Genomic DNA, 17,465 nt, shown 5'->3' with positions numbered 1-17,465 from the left:
ATTGGTATCTGTTGTATCTCGACAGCAGGTGAAAGACTTGATGATGAGTCATTTGACAGAAGCTCCTACTACCAGTCACTTACCCACTGCATGAATTTTCTTGCTTTATCAGTCACGCATCCACGGGACCACTGGTCCACATTAAATGCTTTTTTGTGATTTGAGCCCTTTAAGTTTTTGATTCAGTATAAGGATATCTCCTACCTCCCCTGAGGTTTGTGCATGGTTACTGTTGTACTGTTGCAAAAAGCCTGGGATTCCTCACAGAAAATGTGGACATTATTGGAACTAGATTGTGTTGGCTTTGTGGACACTCAGGCACATCCCATGTCACTATGGACGTCTTCATCTCACTACTTCACCAATCTGGCCTCCTTCATTTACTGATACTCAAACACTTAAAAATACTTTTGGTAATTCTGGGCCTACAGGTGGGAGTTCTCCATTGCTTTGTAACTAGATCAGTGCTAAATAGATGCCCAAACATACAGTACATAGTACTCACTGCAAGATTTATGAGCTTAAAAGATGTGAAGCAAGCAGTGTCCTAGGATGCGCATGTGACCCACCTTCTAAAACTGGAGGCGTCCTAAGACCACTTGATGTCCTGGGGGCTCAGAGGATGGGCAACATCAGAATCAGGGAGACTCTAGGACCAGCAAGTGGCTGCTGCACCCTTTCGGCCCAGAATGACCAAAGTTCTCATATGGCATTTGGCTTGATCTCTACTGGCTATTTAGAGATGAAGGCCACTCAGCAACTATCACTATTTCTCCACAGCTTAGTTCTCCTTTTGACTTTTTTGTTGAATTCAGATTGTCTTGGGATGGACAGACAGGTTGAACTTTACAACTTTTTGTTGTTCAGGACAGAAACTTTACTGTAAAGTTTTGCTCTCTTTAAACTTTTCCCCCTTAACCAAATGTGCATTCTGGGAAACCTGAGCGAAACAAGCATTCCACAGGAGTATCAGCCATGCCTAGCAGCACCTTGTTTTATAGACCAAGGTGTCTTCTTCTAGAAATACTGTATTGGTTACGTGTGACAATAAAGGCCTCAAAACCTGAGATGACAAAACTATACAGTGAGAATTGTAAACTGCAAGAATACAGACATTAAAGGTGCATTGATTCGGCAAGTTACCAGTATGTAAAAACTTTCAAAGTCCTAGCAATCTCCACTTATTGTACCAATAATTTAAAGTACTATTCTAATTCCATTTTGAATTTTTTATTTTGAGAGTGAGGAGGTTAGGGAGAGCTTGATGGTAGGTTTAATTCCATGGTGAGAATGTTCTAGACAAATCTGGTTCTTCTTCTTACTTGTGTTTTATAAACATGCAGCCTTTATATACAAGGTCTATAGCTTCACTTACTGAACTTTATTTCTGGAGCGCCAGTTCTTGACAGAACATGTTTGGAGGGACAGTACAGACTACTGGACAGACAAACTGGGCCAGGGCTTGGGGAAGCAGGTTGTTTTATAGCTATGTACCCCACCTCCAAGAGAAAGGTCTCAGCTTTGAAATTCCTTTTGTAAACACTTACCTTAATGATCTGGCCTCCCTTGAAGCCAAGCTCCTCCTCTGCTGCGTCAGGGTTAGGGGACATAGTGCGAGGATCATAATCAAAGAGGGCCACAAATATTCGCACCGACTCTTCCGTGGCTCCATCCGTCTCTGACTCCTCGTATATGTCTGGGGAAAGCTGCTCTCGGTTACAATAACCATCTGATAACCAACAATATTGCAAGCAAATTGAGTTATTCTTCTTGCTGTAAGTCTTTCATTTGAAACGTTTCACTGGCTATGTTGAGTTTTCTTAGACAATTCACTGACATACTATGAGCAAGCTCTTGCAATTTATCTAAATTTGTTTTCTAGAATTATTTGATAAGGATGCAATATTTCATGCGGATATACACAAAACACAAGCGTCAGGGAGACCAAACGCCTTGACTCCTATGCAATATTAGTGCGTTATGTCTTTGTAAGTAGCATGCATAAGTAACATTCTAGGGATCGCAAGATGGTTCGATTCACCTTTAGTTAATATGGTTGATTTGTTGAATGCCTCCCTTGATTTAAATTTTAACCTATTTTCACATATAATTGCTCCTAGATATTTTAACTCAGAGGTTTAATTTTCTTCCTCTTTTATTAACTTTAGCAGGACCATCAGACAATTATAATCTGTTTATGTGTTAACTTGAATTTTAGCATGGGCCATGTATGAGGCTCTGTCCTTCACCCATGCATAATCTTGTTTCTCTCCGAAAAGGCCTTTGCTTTTTAAAATTTTTGTAATTGGAGATTAAGTTCACACATGATGTGTAATGGCAGTATAGAGACCTAACCCCAACACAGAGAGTTCAGGACATGTTCTTCAGCCCACTCTCCACACTAATTGTCAGTTTTATTGAAAATTGATACATTGATGTATAAGTGTGATTTATTTTTATACGTTTCAGTACAACATAGACTTTGGTTTTGATATCAAACCTTGTAAATTGGAACTACCAGAGCTGTTACAAATGGTTTAACCGATGACTCCATGTACTGGATACAACTTGTTATAATCATAGCTTTCATTTTAACAAGTCAGTGGACAGGAAACAAGTCTATCTCAACAATAATGCATCAAGTAAATAAATAGATGCTGGTGAGAAGAACCTTGTGTCCCTAGTGCATGGGTTCATCTCCTAATCATATTAGAAAAGAGGTATTTGTATAATGCAGTCTATTCTCTTAACATGCTTGTATATTGAGAGCACCTTCATCGGACACTCCTAAAATGGACCATGAGCTGGTGGTACCACCAGGGCATGTGTATCTTCTGGTTACATTCAAAGTGGTGGATATGAGGCAGAGAATTTGTCTTTATTATAGTTACGTGGTCGAGAAATGTGGGACTGGTCCTTTATATCTGCCACATGGTATTTTATGCAACTATTTAATTTTACCAGCACAATAAGTGTAATTTGGAGCCTAGCTGGATACATTCTACAAAGGACACAGTAAACAAAATTACCAGATGGTTAATTTTACCCATTGTGTGAACAAGTCGTTCTCCCTCTTGTTTCAAACTTTTGCATCGATAGAACAAATCTGCTTTTGACTTTTTTGTTCTTGTGCCCTAAGTGCTGATTCTGCTTTGAAGATGTTTTACCTTATGTGGACCTACGTTCAATACTGAAAGTGAGCAAGTCTTTTGTTTGTGATGTTGTGATAAATGGTTAGTGGACACAAGACATTATGTGTTACACATTGATTGGAGGAAGGAGGTGAACATACAATAACATGCAGTGCATGTGTGGTGAAAAGCTAGGTTGGATGAGTTACTGGTACATGAGTAGGCTTCGTGCTCTCCTGCCTGGGACCTTGCCGAGTTAAGGGGACTTACCTGTGGAAGGAGGAGACATTGGGCCGTGTTAACTCTCACATTCTGCATTGCATGCAATGTGGCCTGATAGAGATGAAGCATATTAGCACGGGGCTATAGAATGCGGCTTTTTGTTAGAAGCGTTGAAGAAGTTTCTGCCTACCGTATCTATGGTCAGTGACCTCGGTATGCTGCAGAGACCATCCCCCGTGTCCAGCATTGCTGCGATAATTAGGTTCTTCTGTTACAGGTGAAACATTTCCCTCACTACCTGACCGAGAGTTGCCACCTTCACTGTTACTGTCCATTGTAATTTCTAAGGAGAAAAAGGGAATGTTCCATTAAAACAAATTACATCCATCCGCAGGCAAAGGCCACCAAGTTGGGAACTTTGTCTGCCGGTGCGTCCTTTACACTTGGCGCAGAGATTCTTGTTACGCTGCATCGCCTGTACGTTCAAATGTCTAGTCATGCATATGTATCACCAGTCAATCTGCATTTCCCCTACAATTTGAATTAGATATTTTACTTCAAATTCCAAATATCAACATGTTAAAGTTACCATTACTAGATATGTCCCTTGAATCAAAGCTTCGGTCCCACTTGATGTACATCATGACCTAAGACCTGCTTCCTCGGTTGTCAGGGTTCATGTTGGGCGCAACATCTACCACTGCTTTAGGGTGGATGCCATGAGGGTTTCTTGCTCTATGTTCCCCAGCCTTTGGAAATGTATTATCCTTGATGTACCAATATTAGGGTCTGTATCTTATTAATAGCACTGTTGGCTGGTAGTGGATGAGTATTTAAGACTGGCTTACTGAAAGAAGTTATCGGTTTCTACTCATTACATTTCCGACTCGCCTTGTTCTGGCCGAGGCAGTCTTTGGCTGAAACACATACAGAAAATCTTCACCGGGGCTTCACCCAAAGCCATAAGTTGTTTACCTGGAAGATTTCACAGATTTTGCTGGGTATCACAAAGTGTATGGCCAGTGTTTGACCTCAAAATAAAAGAGGTGGTACACTCAGTGAACACGACTGAATTATTTAGGAGATCTCTCCTTAAAAGTTTGGGCTAGATGTATCATTCACATTTGCAAACCCGATATGAACAACTTCCACACCAACAGGTTTTCACATCAAAATCTACTATTAGGTTGCACAGCAAATTGTTTTTTTTAGGTGGGATCATAAACCTGCCTAATTAATATTAATTAGGTAGGGCACAATTTCTGACCCTATGTGACTGACTGCCAATGCCGTAATGAGAGACTGCAAGGCACAATACATCTCTGCACTGGCACTGACTTCCCAAAACTCCCATTTACCACACTGGTGCTACTTTCCTGAAAAAAATGTTTCCCATTGGACAGACATGGGGGTGGGGAGCAGCCAGTGGTTCTCTGAACCACTTCCCGTACTCTCTGAAGCTCCAGGCATGATTCAAAAAGGGAAAGGAGCCCCTAGGGACACCATCTCCTTTGAAAATCAGTTATCACCCCCAAAGGATCAAACAAAAGTGCCTTTATGAGTCAGAAATGGGCTTTTGTACATTAAGAAAACTCCTTTTTGTGGGCGCGAAGCCAGTGGGTTTGCAGCTTTTGCGACTGCAAAAGAGCTTTGTATATCTGGCCCTTAATCCCTAAATAATTCAGTCTTGTTCCCCAGTGTTCCCTTGGGTTTTAGCAGATTTACTACCCAAGTAGTCTGGATGCTACGGAAGTACCAATGCCTGTGATGGTGTGCTCTCCTACCGGTGCCTAAAAACCCTCCTTGCTAAGTGCTTGTAGTGTACACTTGAGAAAGCGTGGTCAGGGATGTCATGCTACACTTTTGTGTCATTGTGCTCTTCAATTTCCAACCATAGGGATATTAAAAGCCTTCGTCTCGCAGCACTGGTCACAACTTCCCACGGCTGTTCAACTACGTCCAAGTCCCTTTAACTATTTCCTTTCTTTCTGTGTGAACAGAAATCTGCTTCTCTTGCCATAAGTGGTTTAGTACCTCCCCCTTCATGCAGGAGTATTAGCCCAGTCCCGCTCCAATTCAGGAAAGAGTTTAAGATGGGCATCATGCTGCAGTTCAGTCCATGACCAGCTACCTCTTACATCACTTCCTGAATGTACCCTGGCCCTTGACCCGCTGCTTTTGGCTAGGTTTGTGCTGTAAAAATACCACTTGCATACAGACATACATATATCTCTAGAGTTTTGCTTGCTTTCCTTATCATTCTTTGTTCCCCTTAAAAAGCCAAAGCAGAAGAGGTCTAGTTTTAAACCATGGTTGCAGGAGACCTACAGCTTACTTAGTTCATCGTTAAGTCCTCACGGATATGCCGGGGTCAGGAATGAACGATCCTGGACAGTAGCTCCTCATGAGTTCACGGGGATTATGAGTTCTTTCTCCTAGTATGGGGAATAAAATGTTCACCTGATAATAATGGGTACATTTTTGTATGTTTTCCCTTTCCAGGAGAAATAATGGGAGCAATTACGCAAATATTTACAGTCTGCATGGAGCTGTGGTAAATGTTACAAGGGAGGGAATGATTCTTTTCATTCAGCTGCTGCTGAAGGAAGCAGGCAGGCATGGTCTGGGCACATCAGCTGCCCGTAGTCCCGCATATGGCACTGGATCCAGTGTCTTTGGGCTCATAGTGACTGGGTCCAGCAATTGAGCACCCCATGATTTCAGGACCAGGGACACTGGAAAGCATGTAGTTGCCTGGAGCAGTATCCCACCAGGGAATACCACTCCAGGCAACCCGTAACAGGGCCCTTTGAGAACAGTTATTCCATGGTAGCTCTGAACTGCAGGAAAGTCCCTCTTTTTGGCATGGTTACCCCCACTTTTTGCCTTTTGTCAGTGTGCTTAGACTATTTTCACTGGGATCCTGCTAACCAGGAGCCCAGTGATTGTGCTCTCTCTCTCTCTAAATTTCTCTATCTTGGTACCCTTTACACCCCACAATTGGCATACTGGTGTACCCCTGAAAGTCCCTAGTACATGGTAGTTAGGTACCCAGGGCATTGGTACACCAGTGGTCCCCCATGGGCTGCAGCATGTATTATGCCCCCCATGGGAGCCTATGCAAACTGTGTCTGCAGGCCTGCCATTTGCAGGCTGCATGAAAAGGTGCATGCACTCTTTCACTGCTGGTCACTACACCAGGTCACTGTAAGTCACCCCTATGGTAGGCCCTTCCAGTCATAAGGACAGGGTGCAGGTCCCTGTGTGTGGGCACCCCTGCAGGATCAGAGGTGCACCTACAAACTCCAATTCCAATTCCCTGGACTTTGTAAGTGCGGGAAATCCATTTTAGCTATGTACTAGCCATAGGTCACAACCTATGGTTCATCTACATAATGGTAACTCCGAACCTAGGCATGTTTGGTATCAAACATGTCGGAATCATACCCCACTACTGATGCCAGTATTGGTGGCATGATTTCATGCACTCTGGAGGCTCCTTAGAGGACTTTCCAGTATTTCTCCTTCTAGTCTTCCAGGTTCAGTGAGCAGCCACGCTGTTGCAGCTCCTCAGGCAGGATTCTGCCCTCCTGCTGCTTGACCAGCTCAAGCAGGGGAGGCAGAACAAAGGATTTCCTGTGGGAGAGGGGTGCAACCTCCTCTTCCTTGGAAATTGGTATTACAAGGCTGGGGAGGGGTAGCCTCCCCACGCCACCGGATTGCTTTGAAGGGCACATTTGGTGCCCTCCTTGCATAATCCGGTTTGCACCAGTCAGGGGACTCTCTTCTCTGGCGTGAAACTGCACAAAGGAAAAGGGAGTGACCACTCCCCTGGCAATCATTACCCCAAGGTTGGTGCCCAGAATTCCTCCAGGTGGTCACTGGATTCTGCCATCTTGAAATCAGGATGGGCAGAGGCCCCTGGGAGCATCTGAATTGTCAAGTTAGGCAGATGACGTCAGTAACCCCTCTGATAGGTGGTCACCTTGCAAAGTGACCAAGCCCCTTTTTGGGCTATTTAGGGACTCCCTTGTGAGTGGGCCCCCAGAATCGGCATGCAAGACTCCACCAGGACTCCTCTGCAACAACCTTTTCTGCTCCTGGCCACCGGAACCGCTCCTGGACTCCACAGGAACTGAACAAGACTGCAATACAGAGACGACCTCTCATTGCAACATTGTTTCAGCGGCTCCTTTGCAAAATTTCCATGGCTGTGCATCTTTTGGGTGTTCTGGGGTCGGCAAGACTTCAGCTGCACCAAAGAAGCAAGAAGGAATCTCCCTTGGAGTGAAGGAGTCACTCCCCTGCATCTACAGGGACCTAGGGCAATGACATCCAGCAGCAGTCCTCTGCACCTGTGAAGATTCTCCAACACAGGTGGTGGTTGAGGGGTGCTCTGGGTCCTGTCGGCCTTCTAGACAACCTGGGAGATGGTGAGTCCTTGCCTCTTCCTCCAAGACAGAATCTCTGTGCACTGTGACTGCTGCAGCAATCAAGGATTGTTGACTCCTTGTCCGAGGGATCTTCATGCTCCAAGAAGCTCCAGCCTTCAGCAATCTACCTCTGCAAGGACAGTCTCCTCTCTGCTGCTGCAGCAACGTGCGACTCCTCTTCAGGTGTGCTGCGTGGGCCTCACTGCGACTTACTGTGCCTGCCGCCAGTGGGTTGCTCATGGGGGCTGCAACTGCTTCTCCTGGCTCTCCTGTCTTCATAGAGTCAGCCCGAACTCCCCTTCAAGGAACGACTCCCCAAGACCTTGCTGATCGTTTTTCAGCTCTGCAAATCTCTAACAGCTACAGTTGCATTTGCTTGTGCTTGTTGGTGGTCCTCCTGACACATCCGCAATTCAGCAACTGTCAAGGGAAAGCTCCTAGGTGACTTCAGGGACTCCTTTCTAGCTCCTGGACTCTACAGCTGGACTTCATCCACCTCCGTTGACCCGGATCCTCACCCACAGAACGGTGGGCATTGCCTCCTGCCCCACCTGGACACTTCAGCATGGACTGGAGTCTGTCCCCTTCTCTTGCAGGTCCCCTTCTTCCAACATTCACCATTGGGTTCCACCAACCTGGTCCTGCTCTTGCAATATTCAAATTCCAAGTCCCTATGTTAGCCTATCGGACAACTAGGCAACTTGCCTCTGATCTCCTGGTCCCTGAGGGCCTTCTAGATACTTGCCTCTTGGGGTGCTATACTGTCCCAGCCCTTGGCTAACTACTCCATATCCTCTGGTGGGGGACTCATTCTCGCATTCCACTATTTTAGTATATGGTTTGGCCCCCCCATAGGGCCCTTGCTATTTCTGTTGTTTTTATGCCAGCTCCTAGTACTTACCTGTGCATATTTTGTGTGTACTTACCTCCTGAAAGGGTGGTTTGCCTATAGTACTCCAGTTCAGTGTTCCTGTAATAAAGTAATAAAGAACACTGTGGTTCCTTTCAGGTGTGATAGGTTGCTGTGTGACTATTGTGTTATTGCAAGTGCTTTACACTCCTCCTAAATACGTTTTGGCTGCTCACAAAGCCACCACCAGAGGGCCTTGGCTTCCTATACACTGTAACACTAACTAATAAGGGTTGCCTGGACCTGGTATAAGGTGCCAACAGCATAGGGGTCCACCGTACACCAGCCTCCTACATACACTGACTCAAGAACTGAACGGCCTTCACTCCCATTGATCCAACTCACTTGTAACATCTACACCCAGTCTGCCTTGCAGAAGAACTCCAGCAAAGAAACGTCTGACATACAGAACAGATTTTAGACCAATAGGAAAATCCCAAATCACCTCTAGTTCTGGCAGATTTTGTGGGCACTTGCACCATGAATTAGGGTTTGCATTCTAAGTGCGCAGCTCTTAACCTCAGTTCTCCGTCCCAAGTGGCTCAGGCAGGGAGCACCAGTTCCCCATATGGTCGATGTTCCTTGAGGTCCTTGGCTGGCAAGAGCAACAATACTAACTCACTCTCCTAGAAGCCATCCACAATAGAACCTTTTCCATGTCAGGATTTGTGTGGAGGAATTGCCTTGGGGACTGAATTATATTCCTCGTAGTGTTTTTTTTTTATTTATTTTTTAAAGGAGTCTCTTGAGTGAAAAGGCTCCAGTACTTTTCAGAGCGACTTGAAGGTAATTGGGTAGTGAGTTGCAGGCCAAGTGCTGCATGACACATTCTACGTATTATATTAGTCTTAGTGTGCCAGTGACCAGTGCACATCTTGAACCTGGGGGTTGAACAACTTCTTTTGTGGGCTTACTGGCTGCCTCATACTGGATAAGGCTCAAGTTTGTTAGTTACTGATAAGATAGGTCTCTGTTCTGTGTATTGCAATAGTTGGAAAATGTTTAAGGAGAAATCAACTATCGATTGTTATTGATGAACCTGGAAGAGTAAGGTTTGTCAACCTCAAAAGATGATGAAGGCAAAATTGTGAGCTTTACCAAAAGCGTAATCTCGATTGCTTCATGTTTCACCACACTCACCCAGTGAAGACAGCCTAGGTCTGGCCAGTGGATTCGAAGACTACGATGACATTAGGAACTTTTGCCAACTCCTTGCATTCAATGTATCGATCCTTACACAAACTTTGTAAGACCATTTGATGGAAAGCCAGGGATATTCACCTAGTAGTGGGGAAATGCTTCAGTCACATCATCTGCTCCAACTGTTGATCCTGTTTTGTATCCTCATGAGCGTTGCCTACCAAGAATGTCTACAGCATCACACTATCCTCTTCATCATCAGCAGGTTCAATGTTAAACACAGAATGAAGTTGTAACTCTTCGAAAACGAGCTACGACTTGTGCTTTTGCTAGATTATGGAACCACAAGTGGACCACAGATGAAGATGACCCCCTGCTTCCTGTTATTGCTGAACCCCTCAGCTGCCTTCAGCACAGTCAACCATCTCACTTTCATATGCACCCTGGAGTCTTCAATGGGATTCACTAGTAATGTCCTTCGCTGGTTCTCCTTCTACCTTTTCAACCAACATCAGTTTGTTCACATGGGCACCTCCACATCCCAAAAGATCTCTATGAATTGTGGTGTCTCCCTCGTTGCATACTCTGTCCGGTCATCTTCAACCTCTACATGGACCCCCAGTGCTGAACTCTCAGATAAGAACATCAAGATTCGCCAATATGATGATGATGCACAACTCTTCTTGAAAGTCTCAACTTAAAAAATCCAGTAACACAACCAGTGTGTGCACATCATCCAGACCTGGATGCCCAGCGCCTACATGAAGATCAACCCAACCAAGACAGAATTCTTGGTATTTGCTAAACGCAACAAACAAGAAACTGTACAAACCTGGATCAATTACATCAACCTCAGCTTTGAGCCACAACTTCCACTGAATTCGAAGTCAGTTGGATTCAGCATGGACGCCAGCCTCACCCTCCAGGAACACATTGCCAAAAAACAAAGACCTCCTGGTCCCAGCTCCTTCTTCTGGAGAAAGTGAAACCGTTTTTTCCAGAAAGCGACTTCAGTACTGCTGTTCAAGCCATCAAACTAAGGATTTGATTTAATTCGATTTTTATAAAGTGCACAATTACCCCAGAAAGGGGTTGTTCTGGCACTTGGAAACCTGGCCACAAAGAACCAACCATGAGTGAAAACTACTAAGCTTTTAATAGTTTATGAAATTTTAAAATACTTTTTCAGGACTTGATGAAAAGAGGAAGAGTGTTTCAAGCTTGAGCGGTAACCACAGAGAAGGAACAACCACATCTGTATGGTGGTAAACACAGAAAAGGAACAATAATGGTAACCACAGAAAAGGAATGATCGCATCTGGGCGCACGCCTTGCTCCATGGTCTCCCAGACCCAACGCTGGCACCGCTTACGGGCATCCTACCTCATCCAGGGCCTGAAGAACTATGATTCCTTCACACCCATTCCGATGAAACTCCACCAGTTCCCTCTGCTGACCCGGACCTTCTTTAAAACCAGCTGCATCATGTGCAAAGACCTCAAAACCACAGCCCAACTTATCTTGCAGAAAATCTCACCATCTGTAAAGGTTCTCAGCACACCCGTAGCGAGGACACCATCAGTCTAAAAACTAAGAAGTATAAAAAAGAAAAAATAAGGCAGAAGACCTTTTCCATCTATGCACCCAGGATCCAGAACAGCATCCCTGCATCCATCAGGACCACCCCAGTGCTGTTCTGATTTAGGAAAGAGTTGAAGAATTACCTCTTCAAAGAACACTGCATCACAACAATGCATGAACTCTCTACAAACCAGTTACGGCTCGTATGAATTGTTGACTACATGCTCGCCTTTGACCCTGTGCAGCGCCCCACTGCCTTTTTGCTCAGTTCACAGTATAGAAATACCATTTAAATATATACATACACAAGGTAATTAGTTAATCCTGATTTAGCTGGCAATAGGAGATGCCAGTTGCACCAGATTCACAAGACCCATGTAACCTCAGATCTGTGGTGTTTTAACCAAAGACTCCACGTCCTGATAACAGGTGGCGTCTCTGAGTGCTTAACCGGGAACAAATGAAGAATGACTAGAATTATTGGGTCTTCAGGTAATAAGAGATTTGTGATCTCTGGCTGCTCCAAGCTCATGTTATCAGTAACCAGGTCAAGTGGCTACCCGCGGGGTAGACATCTTTTTTCTGACCTGCTTCTACTTGCATTTTAGTTGTCCTTCATGTAATCTTCTGGTAGCTGGAAGATTTAGGAAGGAATTCTGGAAAGTTGTCTCATTATAGATTTCCCAAAATCGTACAGCACACCACATACGTGAGTTTGGTCTGCACTTTACACACATTTTAAAAGTTTTCCTAAGACGTCTTGAAATATTTACCTCAGTTTTTGTCAAGAGTGATGCAATTGATAAAGATAAGATAACTATGAGCCTGATTTAGAACTTGGTGGATGGGTTACTCCATCACAATGGAAATCTAAATCCCATTCTATACTTTGGGATTTAGATTTCGGCAGACAGGATGTCCGTACTTGTTGTGGCGGGTAACCTGTCCGCGTGTTCTAAATCAGGCCCTATGTTCCTTGCAGGAGGCCATATTTGTTGATCCTTACATCACTAATAATGGTCTGTCCCATATGTCATCCAGTATTACCTGGGCATTATAATTCTCCGATATGATTAATTCCAAGTCTCTCCAACATCCGTAATTATCGAAAGCACTTTGTATCCATTTGAATTGTGTTAGTACCTTTGCCAGTGTATTTGGCCTTTTTCCCAAATACAAAAGTATTTTTTCCAGTGGCAGCCACACCTTTAGAATGGAACAGTCCCACAATGTTTCCCATTTGTTCTGAAGGACAGTTCCTATAAACAGAAATGCCTTAATTGAAAGGACCAAGGACTTGCTTTGTTCCGGCTAGAAATACCGAGGTGCATGTCAGGCGTTTTCTCTGGATCTTGAGGTGTGGCAAATTGAGCAGTCCTGGCTTTTTCCAGAAGAAGTTAAATATCTGGACTTCAAAGAGCGCTTGACATATTCTGTAAAATCAAGTTTTATTTAGACCTGTATCTTGGAAAATAATAGGTCGGCTATTTATCCGTAGAAGGCAGGGCAAGTAAAATTGTGATGTACCAGGGGAACCAGAGTGTCTTAGCACCTTCAGTTGGGGTTGAAACATGACTTCAAACAGGTCATTAGTAGTTGTGCAGCAAAGCTTTGCAGTCACAGTAGCAGGTCTATGGGCAGCGTTAACCCGTGGTCAGTGATTGCAAACACTCAGCCATCTCCAGAAACCCTAAGGCCTCAATTCTTGTCCCACAGGCTCTGTTTCTCAATGAATCTAAGCTTTCCACAAAATGTTACAAAGTTTCCAGGCCTGGCTCCACTACTTCTTTGGGTGAAGGGGATGGAAGTTTGGGTAGAAGTGTTTGTGCGGCTAAAGTTCTCCCACACAGCTAAAGGCCCTGAGCAGGCCCTGAGCAGGCATTAAAAATGACGGAAAAAATGGTGCAGGGAAATGTTGTAAATTTCACTGGGCCATTTTTTCGGGCCTCTGTGTGTCGGAACGCCCCACTTGAATACATTATGCCTGGCGCTGGCATAATGTGGGGCAAGGGTTTACAAAGTGGCACAATGAAAGCATTGCGCCACTTTGTAAATACGGCACAGGAGAAAGGTCTCCTTGTAGGAAAGTATCCTCTTTCTTGGCATGGTTACCCCTATTTTCTGCCTGATGTCAGTGTGCTTGACTGTGTCTCGTGGGATCCTGCTAATCAGGACCCCAGTAGTTATGCTCTCTTCCCTTCAAAATGGTTGTTGGATACTGTTAACACAGTATTTCATCCACGATTGGCCTACTGGTGCCCCCTTTTAAGTCCCTAGTATATGGTGCCTAGGTACCCAGGGCATTGGGGCTCCAGGGAATCACTATGGGTTGCAGCATATATTTTGCCACCCATGAGGAGCCCATGGAAAGGCTTCTGCAGGACTGCCATTACAGACTGTGTGAAATGGTGCATGCACCCTTTCACTGGCATTTACACTGCAGAAGGTCACCTATAAGTCACCCCTATATCAGGCCCTCCAGCCCTGAGGGCAGGGTGCAAAGTACCTGTGTGTGAGGGCACCCCTGCACTACCAAAGGTGCCCCCACGACCTCTAGGATAATTTTCCCAGACTTCGTGAGTGCGGGGACACCATTTTACACGTGTACTGGACATAGGTCACTACCTTTCTCCAGCTACATAATGGTAACTCCGAACATAGGCATGTTTTATATCAAATATGTAGGAATCACACCCCCATGCTTTTGCAAGCATTGGTTGTATGATCCCATGCACTCTAGGTGCTCCTTAGAGGCCCCCAGTATTGTAATAAAGCCTTCTGAGGTTTTCCAGGCAGCCCCAGCTGCTGCCACCTCACTGAAAGGTTTCTGTCCTCCTGTTGCTTGAAAAGCTCAAGCCCAGGAAGGCAGAACAAAGGATTTCCTTTGGGAGAGGGGTGCTACACCCTCTCCCTTTGGAAATAGGTGTTACAGACTTGGGAGGGGTAGCCTCCCCAAGCCACTGGAAATGCTTTGAAGGGCACATTTGGTGCCTTCCTTGCATAATCCAGTCTACACCGGTTCAGGGACCCCCATTCCCTGCTCTGGCATGAAATTGTACAAAGGAAAGGGGAGTAACCACTCCCCTGTCCATCATCACCCCAGGGGTGGTGCTCAGAGCTCCTCAAGAGGGTCCCTGAGTTTTGCCATCTTGGATTCCAAGTTGGCAGGGAACTCTGCGTGAATCTGAGTGGCCAGTGGCAGCAGGTGACATCAGAGCCCTCCCCTGATAGGTGCTTACCCGGTTAGCTGACCAATCCCCCTTTCAGGGCTATTTAGGGTCTCTCCTTTGGGTGGTTCTTCAGATTCGGATTGCAAGACTCCAGCAGGAATCCTCTGCATCCTCTACTTCAACTTCTCATTGAAGAAACTGCATCTGGACTCTCCAGGAACTCTACAAACTGAAACAAAGAAGCAAGACGCCTTCTGCAACATTGTATCTTCAGCTCCTGCCAGCAACTGCAACTGTTTCCCGGTTTCAGCGAAGGAATCTCCCTTGGGGTAAAGAAGTCACGCCCCTGCTTCAGAGAGCACCTACTGCAATGATGACCGGCTGCGTGGATCCCCTCTCCTGCTGAGCTGTGTGGATCCTGCATCGCAGGTGGTGGATTGTAGTGGGCCGGACAGTCCGGACATCCCATTGTGTAGGTAAGAGCTTGTCTCCTCACACAAGACTGTACCCCTGTGCACCGCATGTTTTGCAGTTGCAAAGGCTTGTTGGCATCCTTCCATGAAATTCTTCATACATCTCGCAGCTCCGGCCCCCAGCACTGTATCCTAGGACACACAGCTTCCTCAGTGGTTATCCGGCGGCGTGGGAACCCTTGTCGTAGTGCTGCGTGGGCCTCTTTTGCACTTTCCTTTGTCCCCGTGCTGTGGGACTTCTTTGGATGCTGCCTGGTCTTCTGTGGGCTCTCTGAGTTGCTGAGAGCCCCCTTTGACTCCCACTCCTGGGCAGGGTCCACCTGGTCCTTCCTGGTCCCGGGCAGCGCCATTTTCTTCTAACCGCAAGCTTTGCGGGTGCAAAAGCTTGTTGGCAGACTCCAGCGATGCAAACCAGACTGAAATCCTCTATTGGGCATGGGACATCACTTGCACCAACCAGGAACCCGACTCTGTCTTCTTGGGTCCCATACTGACTTGTTCTTCCTCACCGGTGGTTCTTGTTTTGCACCTTCATCCAGGTTAGCAGGGGCTCCTGTTCTTCCTGGACTCTTCTGTGTTTCTTGACTTGGTCCCCTTCTTCCACAGGTCCTCAGGTCCAGGAATCCACTGATGGTGTCTTGAAGTCTCTTCTGGTTCTTGCATAATCCTTCTTTTCATTTCTGTGTATGTTCCAGGAAAGTTACTGTGACTTACTCCTGCTTTCCTAGGCACTGTGGTGGGTTCTAGTACTTACCTTTGGGGTCTTCTAGTACTCCCAGTCCCCCTCTACACACTACACTTGCCAAGGTGGGAAACAGACATTCGCATTCCACTTTCTTAGTATATGGTTTGTGTTCCCCCCAGCCCATTTCTAACTATTGCGATTTTCACAATTTGCACTGTTTTCTAACTGTTTTACAGCTATTTCTGCATACTAGTGTATATGATTTGTGTATTACTTACCTCCTTAAAGGAGCATAATCTCTATGGTATTTTTGGTATTTGTGTCACCAAAATAAAGTACCTTTGTTTCTGTAACACTGAGTATTTTTGTTCATGTGTGTGAGTACTGTGTGACTACAGTGGTATTGCATGAGCTTTGCATGTCTCCTAGATAAGCCTTGGCTGCTCAGCTACACCTACCCTTAGACAGCCTGGCTTCTAGACACTGACTACATTTCACTAATAAGGCAGAACTAGATCTGGTATAAGGTGTAAGTACCTTAGGTACCCACTACAAACCAGGCCAGCCTCCTACACTCCTTAACGTTGCCTTGGTGTAAAACAAAAATTACGCTAGGGTGGGGCAAGGTGGTGCTAAGGGCTTGTAAATATGCCCCTAAAGATCTTCACAAATGCCTGCTGGCCTCTGGTTCCTTGTCAATCTGCAAGAGTTCTCAGCGTGGAAGACCTGTCTGCATGTACGCAATATCTGAATAAGTCTTGCCAATGACACAGACATTAGCAAAAAGAAGTAAAGACATGCATGGAACTATTGATGTAGCACCCCTACCCCCTTTATTTTATGGATCAATACATGTAAAGCACAAATTCATTCATGAAAGATCACACGCTGTCCTGGTTGGTGAAAAGTCATTAAAAATGCGTTGATATCTCATGGGTCTCCATGGTGATGGACAGAGGATTAGGCTGGCACCATGGGTGCTGGGCAGAGGATTGGGCTGGCACCAACACCCAGGATCTGCCCAGGGAGAAGGCTCTTAGCAGTCTCTGCATTGCACATCTCATGAGCCTAGGGGATGAGACTCAGACTGCTTCTAAGCTTGTTGGGGCGATACATAAAATGCTGCGATACCATGCATTACCTTAACACAAGATATGACAAACAGCCTACAAGCTATTGTGACCATGAGGATTTGTGCAACAAATATGTACGTATTCACCCAATCGTACTGGACACCGTGTCAGTGAAACTCCTGTGCAGTACAATTCTTGCAAAGAAAAAATAATTACTGGATCCTAAGGAGGAAATATACTGCCTTAAACACTTGCCTCCCCACAGTCACTCTGTTATTGTAAATACTCACTTGATGTTATCAGTGTATTACATATTAAAAGGCCTCCTTTCTCACAATGCATCCAACCCACAAAACATGCAAAAAAGGAAGTGCAAATATTTAGATCATTCTAATGGCACCGCAGCATTCATATTTCAAAATAGTACCCCAGGACATTTTTCAGTGATTATCAAAAGGTCTAAGCCTAGAACAGAGGACAAATGAAATTAAACTGCATCAAAATAAACATGACACCTTCTGAGGACTTTGTGAAAAGGGTTGCAGTAACTGCTAAAGACTGGAAAACGTCTGGTCTGACATCACCTAATATTGGCTGCACTGGAAATGGGTTCACCTCACCACCGTTGCCCCACCATGAATCACGCA

At 45.2% G+C, this 17,465-nt stretch overlaps 1 protein-coding gene across 2 annotated transcripts in view; it reads right to left on the bottom strand.

The window, feature by feature from the left end:
• Positions 1 to 17,465, bottom strand: part of RIMBP2 (RIMS binding protein 2) — a 1,257,287-nt gene that overhangs the window by 110,081 nt on the left and 1,129,741 nt on the right. The window contains exons 23-24 of one of the 2 annotated variants that reach the window (XM_069215362.1): positions 3,544 to 3,696; positions 1,548 to 1,729 (exon numbers count right to left, since the gene is read on the bottom strand). In XM_069215362.1, the coding sequence (XP_069071463.1) occupies positions 1,548 to 1,729; positions 3,544 to 3,696 (335 nt within the window). The remainder of the gene's footprint in view (positions 1 to 1,547; positions 1,730 to 3,543; positions 3,697 to 17,465) is intronic. The other variant, XM_069215363.1, reaches the window with a different exon arrangement.

Source organism: Pleurodeles waltl, chromosome 11 (genome assembly GCF_031143425.1).
Source record: "Pleurodeles waltl isolate 20211129_DDA chromosome 11, aPleWal1.hap1.20221129, whole genome shotgun sequence".
Classification (NCBI taxonomy): domain Eukaryota; kingdom Metazoa; phylum Chordata; class Amphibia; order Caudata; family Salamandridae; genus Pleurodeles; species Pleurodeles waltl.
Note: the sequence above shows the minus strand (reverse complement) of the source record. Positions and strands in the feature narration are given on the sequence as shown.